The sequence below is a fragment of the Salvia hispanica genome, chromosome 4 (genome assembly GCF_029641045.1).
Source record: "Salvia hispanica isolate PSC_SH4W2 chromosome 4, Shi_PSC_v1, whole genome shotgun sequence".
Taxonomy (NCBI): domain Eukaryota; kingdom Viridiplantae; phylum Streptophyta; class Magnoliopsida; order Lamiales; family Lamiaceae; genus Salvia; species Salvia hispanica.
In genome coordinates, this window is record NC_142695.1 from 9,253,739 (window position 1) to 9,261,890 (window position 8,152).

The following is an 8,152-nucleotide window of genomic DNA, read 5'->3' on the forward strand; positions in this document are numbered from 1 at the left end:
AGCCCTACATCGTCAAACATTTAATTAGGTCAAATCAGCACTAAATCTCTCTCGTCAAGCTGGTGGAACTGACTAGACATATAGTAGTAGAATTTTATCGTCTCGGTTAAGAAAAAAATTATGTCTTCAATCTTCGATGTAGTATTGAATTCTAACAGAAGATTAGATAGGTGTTGGATGAAAGTAGAATAGTAGTACAAGTAAACGTCAAAGTTATAAAGCAGAAGCCCCCAAAATTATTAATTGCATAAGCGAAATTAGTTGTGCAGCTCCATTATGCTAATCGCAATTTTGAATATATGATGAGAATATTTAAGATTAATAATCTTGTTTGCCTCCTATCTACTCACATGATAATTATGAAAATACTGTTTAAAAAAAATGAATAAGCGATAATTATACCTCATATATAAGTCATCGCCAAATAAATAATTGACGTGTAAATCCAGCTAACCCCCCGATATTTAAACATGCTTTAGGAGACATTTTATTTTCAAAATAAAACTAACATATAGTACTAATAATATTTATCTAAATAATGAGACATTTTGGAGTAAATGCCCCAATGATATGATAAAATTGACCATTTAAACAAAGAAAACCTAAATATCAATGTAGCCCGTAAATCATGGGTTGACCCGAATAGCCCACCAAATTTATAGGGTTATGGCTGGAAATTTCTAGCCCGATAAAATCAAAACCTGATTAACCCGCACCAGATTAACTCGCAATCCGTTAGGGCCAGGCCCTAAAACCCGATAAAATTTCTCTTATTCTATTTTTTTACTCCTAATTCGACCTTTATTGATTAATTTTAATTAAAAAATAACTTTCAGTTTTATATTAAAATATACAAATTATCTATTGAATTTTTATTAATATAATAATTAATTAATTAATTAAAAACTTCAAATTCACTAAAAAAATATTTAAATTTCTAAAACATAGTACATTAAAATTCCACGAAATATCTTAAATATTTGTATTTGATCATGTTTATGATTGATTTTAAGCATATAACTCAAATATATCATAATTAAATATTTTATATTGTATGAATATTAGTAATTTTAATCATTATTTGTTGGATTGATCGCATGTTAATATTATCGGTAGCAACCCGATTATCCCGTTGGGCTAGCCCAAAACCGAGCTTTTAGGGTTAGGGTTGAACTTTTATAATCCGAAAGAAATCACAACCCGATTAGCCGCACCCGATTGACCCACAACCCGAGTAGGGTTGACCCGAAACCCGACGGGCCGGCCCGATTGACGTCCCTACCTACAGTCCTTTTACTTTGATTATTCAGATGTCAATATTTTTGTTTGTTTTAGTTACTCCCTCCGTTTCACCATAGTTGAGTCATTTGTCCGTTTTGGGAAGTTTCTTCATAGTTGAGTCATTTTCATATTAGTAACTTTTTTTCTCTTTCTTACTTTACTCTCTCTTGTTTTATTCTCTCTACTTTATTCACTTTATACTTTATTCTCTCTACCTTTTCCTCTCTTTTACTTTTTTATCTATTTATTTAACACACCCAACATTCATTTATAAAACTTCGTGCCGAAAAGTTCTGCCTCAACTATGAAGAAACGGAGGGGGTATTATAATTAGTGAATATTGATTGTATTCAATTGTTTTGTATTTAAATATGGAAAATATGTGTTTCTTTCCAAAAAAACACAAGGAATGATATGATTAGGTATGTAAAAAACGAGTAATTAAGTAAAGCCGAATTATTTTTGGTCTGATTTCTGATTTGAAAACCCTAAACAGCCAAACGGATAAAATAATCCAATTAATTGAGCTGATAAAATTTGAGGAAATGTTTGTTTCTATATTCCTATTTTTATTTTATATATTTCTATTTTATATTGACTTATATATCCCTACATTATTTTAAATAGAGATACATCAATTAACAATAATAATCAATCACTATAATGATGAAAAGTAATTAAAACAATATCATTTTTTTGATTGTGAAATAAGTGGATAGGACACATCAAGGCCACCAAGTCAATAGATAACGCGTCAAATATTTATTACATGGAGGTGATGTATGAAGTGTAATTTGCAAAATTGTTAATTTACTCTATTTTATTTTATTATTTTGGGTTTATTTGATTTGTTCTATTATCTACATCGTTTACTCAAATTTGTCTTATAAAAAATATTGAATCATAACAATATGACACAACGAATATGTAAACTTTAAAGATTACAAGTAGGGGTGGCGAAACGGGTTATTCGCGGGTACCCGCACCCGACATATCGGGTACCCGTACCCGATTTTGCCAAATTTGTTGTTCCAATACCCGCCCCGCGACATACTGGGATTACCCGATACCCGTGTCGGTATCCCGCACCCGATATTGCGGGTACCCATACCCGACCCGAAATCCTAATAAAATATTTGAATACCATAATAACCGTCAATGTTCCCTAATTTATTTTATTAATATCGATGGTAAACTTTGAATAGATTGAGAAAAAAAGTGAATGAACACTCTGTAGCTAGTTCGAGTGAGTTTTCTATTGTATGTTCTTGGAATATAAAAATGTTTCAAAAGAACTCTTAGATTATAAAGTACTCCTACTGTTCCGTCTTAGAGGCATTTCATTTTCTTCACTAATTTTAGAAAAATAATAATATAAATACTCTTCTCTACATTATTATCTGTCTTACTTTATTTTTTCTTCATTCTAACTATTTATTTTTAATTTTTCAAAATGAGTGCGTATATGACTTTATTATTATTTAACTATTTACTTTTTTTTTCTCCACTTTAACTATTTGAAACGTCTCTATTAATATGGAACGGGGGGAGTATTAAAAAATGGTATATGACTAATACTAATAATAGTGGGTATTATCGGGACTAACGGGTATACCGCGCGGGTAATGGGTATACCCGCTACCCGCAAAACTCTAAAACACACTACCCGATCCCGCCCCATTTTCCGTTATCGTCGGGTAGTGGGTACCCGATACCCGACGGGTAGCGGGTCGAGATGGGAATTACCCATTACCCGCTACCCATTTTGCCACCCCTAATTACAAGTGAAACGATTATGTTTATTTTCTGCATGTATGATACTTCCTTGTCCCTCGTTATGTCTCAATTTTCCATTTTAGGAATTTACTTATTAATTACCTTCCTTCACTTTTATTATATTTGATAATAGATCTTATATTCTTTTAATTTATTTCACATATATTTTATTAAAAATAATATATAAAAATAAAACATATATTTCCACTAAATTTTTTTCACTCATTTAGAATGATCTAAAACTGAATTATTTTTTATCTGCTACACCTAACAAACCAAACGGATAAAAGAATCCATTTAATTGAGCTGATTGATTTTAAGGAAAGGATTTGTTTCTATATCATAATATTCCTATTTTTATTTTAGTATATGTTTTATATCTTGACTAATAGTAGTACTATATTTTAACATTATTTTAAATAGAGATAAATCAATTAATAATAATAAATCACTAAAATTATACTCTCTGTCTCACTTCAAGAGTCATATTTTGTCATTTAAGTCCGTCCCAGTTTAAGAGACACGTTTAGAATTAACTATATTTGGACACAAAATTTAACCTCATTAGTCATCAAATTTACACTCAAATGTCATTACTTTCATAAAAATAAAACAAAATAAAATTTTAAACATACAAAAAGTCCAAAGGGTCTCACTTTCCACTACCTCACTTATATTATTACACACTCCAACAATCATTATCCCACTACAATTATTACACACTCCATTAATTTTTTAAAACTCATGCCATAACTAAATCTTACTCTTAAATTGGGATAGAAGGAATAGTAAAAAGTGTAGTAATTATGAAATGAGCGTTAGGATAGGACCAAGTCCATGGCTAGCGCAGAATTTGGATTGTGGTGTCAGGTGTGGCCGTGTGGGATTCATGGTTAAGGACAATTTGTTGATTTGGTCAATGTATATCTGCAATCCTAGTTGATAGGGCTATCTCAATACACATAAAATAAATAGGGATGTCAATTTAATATAGAGTCATATTCCACTAACTTTTTTTCTTTGACTTTTTTTAAGATTTCTTAAAACTCGCATCCCAACAAAATGGGACTCCTAATAGCAGACGAAGGGAGTAAAATTTATGAATTGGATTGAATAACTTGATTATTTTGTAGGATTATGTTAAAAATTTTAACTCATAAAAATTACAATGTCATAGGATTTATCCCAAATGAGAATATTATTTAGATGCACGTAAAAAAAATTTGATTCATTATTTAAAAGTTAAACACATTATTTAATTTTATTTTACTTTTACAACGAAAAAAATTATACGTAAAAATCAATACTTTATTTACAAATAATTTTACCTTTTTCATAAGTCAATACTTTCTAAAAGTTCTCAGTTTATATATTTATCATAATTTAATTAAACAAAAAAACTTATAGTTTGGAGACTAAAATTAAGAGTTTTGATAAGCAGAGGCTTTGCACAATTAATTTTGGTATGCAATATTAATCTTCATCTTTTAATCATACTATTTTATTTTCTTTCTTGACTTATATTTTGTAGTAATTAATAAATTTTGCAATAACTTTAATAGATATAACAATTATCTTTACTGTTCATTATTTATTTTATCCATCTTTTGTTTTGGTGACTAAATTGGTCTTATTTTAAGATAACGTAATTTCTTCATTAGTATATCAGTTGATTAAATTGGTACTAGTCGCGACAAAATCTGTTGAAAGAGTGTCTTCAGCAATGGAATTTGTCAAGATCTGAGCATTGAAATAAGATGGGAGATGATTGGTTGAACGAGACAGTGAAAGGGATATGTTGGCAACTCCTTTCATTGATGGCGGGTGTATGAGTTAGCTAGCTACATGCACGCTTAATTGCATTCAACAAATTGCAGAATATCTGTATTCCAATCCAATTATCAGTATGAGTTATCAAAGATTGTTTGCGGCGTTGTTGTTAATGGTGTGGTTGATGAAGGCGGATCTCTTAGCCTCGGAGTGGGGCCAAAGCAGCTGCGGCAGCAACGGCAATTACAGCAGCAACAGCGCATACAGCTCCAACCTCAACACCACTCTCTCTTCTCTCCCCACAAACATCGACAACTATGGTTTCTACAACGCCTCGACCGGGCAGGGAGCCGACACAGCCAACGCCATCGCCCTGTGCAGACCCGACACTCAACCCGACGAGTGCCGCGACTGCGTCAAGAAAGCCTGCGCCGATCTCGTGGACGCGTGCCCGGTTCAGAAGGAGGGCCTTTTCCTGGAGGTGCTCTGCACGATACGATACTCGAACGATACCATCTACGGGAGCCTGGGGAGTCTCGACGTATACAACTCGTGGTATTATGTGGAGAACGTGACGAGTCCGAAGGAGTTTAAGGAGGATCTGAGGAGGCTGCTCGGTGATCTCCGGAGACGAGCCGCTGCGGGGACTTCTAGGATGAAGGTGGCGGCTGGGAATGCAAGTGGACCAGATTATCAAACGATTTATGGGTTGGTTCAGTGTAGTCCGGATTTGTCATCGGAGGATTGTACAAGCTGTTTGATTGGTGCGATTTCATATTTACCGGAATGCTGTGAGGGGAGTATTGGGGCTTCAGTCCTCCTGCCGAGTTGCAATCTTCGTTTCGAGACCACTCTGTTTTTCAATCAGACTAGACTTCACGAGCTTGAGTTTGTCCCACCACAGCCATCGCCGCCACCAGGTAATGATTCTTAACATTTGATTCTGTTCAACTTACATGAATTTGGACTTGTTCATGGTCGCGGACTTGATGATTGCTAGTATGTTGAAATGGTTATTAGTTATTACCATAATAACTTATCCACACATTATATAAAAAATTTAACACAATGACATAAGTATGTCAACTCTATCTTTGTGTTGACGTTTAAATACCCCTTAAATATACAACTGTCAATACAAAGACATAGTTGACAAACTCATGTCATGTATTGATATTTTTATACACTAAGTTGACAAATTATCAAAGTTATCACATTAAGCTAGTTATTATTTGATTACACCATATATATATACTACCTCCATCCCACTTTAGCAGTACCGGTTTACCATTTTTGGGTGTCTCAGTTGGAATATTCCATAAATGGTAATATATAAATATATATAAGATCCACATTCCACTATTTTTTTCACCAACTTTCCTTTACATTTCTTAAAACTCGTGTGAACTCAAATGAGACTCTTAAAGTGAGACATGGGAGTATTAAATACTATAATTATGTAATGTTTAACCGTATTGTAGTATCCTATACTGGAATACAGTATGTCATAAAATTTTGATATACTGAATTTCGGTACGGCATACATTATTTATTTATCTTACTTTTTTTGCAGGAAAGAAAGATGATAGCACAACTCAAACTATTGCAGGAAAGAAAGATGATAGCACAACTCAAACTATTGTGATAGTTGTGGTTGCAATTGTTGTTCTTTTAATTGTGATCATATCAGCTATCTTCTTTCTAAGAAAGAGGAAGAAACAGAAACCAAAGGAAATTCCTCAACGTAAGTTACTCATCTTAGTTGCACACCATACACTTTATTCATTCATTTTGTGTATTGAACTCCAATGTTTCTTCATAATTTCTTGAAGTTGCCGACGATATTAGCATAGTCGAATCCCTGCAGTATGATTTCAGTACAATCAAAGCTGCAACAAATGATTTCGCTGATGATAATAAGTTGGGCCAAGGTGGATTTGGGACTGTTTACAAGGTAAATGTAAATATACATTAGTACGTATATTACTACTACTACAAAGGATAAATATTGTGTGGTGTCATAATTTTAGGGGGCACTTCCAAATGGTCAAGAAATTGCTGTGAAAAGATTGTCGAGATATTCTGGGCAGGGCGATATAGAATTCAAAAACGAGGTTCTCTTGTTGGCTAAGCTTCAACACAGGAATTTGGTTAGACTGTTAGGTTTCTCCTTAGAAGGAAAGGAGAAGCTGCTAGTATATGAATTTGTTCAAAATGCAAGCTTGGATAGCTTCATATTCGGTAACATTCGTTATTAATTTACCTAATTAATTATATGTGAACATATGTTAACTCGTTTGCAATTAATTTGACATGCGGACCCAGTCAAGCATTCAGATTTGGATTGGGATAGACGTTACAAGATCATAGGAGGTATTGCAAGGGGAATCCTCTACTTGCACGAAGATTCTCGTCTCAGAATCATTCACCGTGATTTAAAAGCCAGTAATATACTTTTAGACAAAGAAATGAGTCCCAAAATTGCCGACTTTGGTATGGCAAGATTATTGGGACTAGATGAAACACACGGGAATACAAGTCGAGTCGTGGGGACATAGTAAGTTGCACAAATTAGCACTTTTATTGAGTTACAATAATACTAAAATCTATATTGCAGCGGATATATGCCACCAGAATACCTTAAACACGGCCAATTCTCAATCAAGTCCGATGTCTACAGTTTTGGAGTACTAGTCCTTGAAATCATCAGCGCCCAAAAAAATAGTAATGGTTTTCGACATGGTGATGACAGCGTAGGGGACCTCATGAGCTTTGTAAGTACAAAGCATGTAACCTTTTCTAGTTATAGTTAGTGATTGAAAATGAGAGATTGATGAATGTTGCAGGCATGGGACAGTTGGAAAGAAGGAAGAGGAGAAGATGTGGTGGATCCATTTTTGAGGAGTGATTTGGGGTCGATGAAAGAGATGATGAGATGTATCAATATTGGTTTGTTGTGTGTTCAAGAAAATGCGGCAGATCGGCCAACTATGGCTTCTGTGGTGCTTATGCTGAGTAGCTTTTTCGTAACCTTAAACTTGCCTTCGAAGCCAGCGTTTTACGCTTCGGATGCATCACTTATTCACAACTTCGACTCCGTAAATTCTTACTATTCTCGGCCGTCTCAGCAATCTCACCTTTCCTCGCAAAATAATGCATCCATTACTGACTTACACCCGCGCTGATTCCCTCAAAAAAGTTTGTTATATCTATTTTTCTTCTTTGCCTTGTAATGTTACAGTAATACACTCCCTCCGTCTCAAAATAACATCTCCTAAAATCTCGTGTCATTATCGATATATATGTATCATAAAATATTCTTGTC

The 8,152-nt window shown here is 33.8% G+C and overlaps 1 protein-coding gene across 2 annotated transcripts; it reads left to right on the top strand.

Moving 5' to 3' along the window:
• The first annotated feature begins 4,716 nt into the window (after nt 1-4,716).
• LOC125196243 (cysteine-rich receptor-like protein kinase 26) lies at nt 4,717-8,152 on the top strand. 2 transcript variants are annotated; one of them, XM_048094679.2, is made up of 7 exons: nt 4,717-5,747; nt 6,401-6,571; nt 6,660-6,781; nt 6,858-7,068; nt 7,153-7,384; nt 7,508-7,601; nt 7,674-8,152. In XM_048094679.2, the coding sequence occupies exons 1-7, from the start codon at nt 4,964-4,966 to the stop codon at nt 8,010-8,012; spliced, it is 1,953 nt and encodes a 650-aa protein (XP_047950636.1). In that variant the 5' UTR covers nt 4,717-4,963; the 3' UTR covers nt 8,013-8,152. The 2 variants fall into 2 exon arrangements, with proteins under 2 accessions (XP_047950636.1, XP_047950635.1); XM_048094678.2 differs by having other exon boundaries at nt 4,721-5,747; nt 7,445-7,601.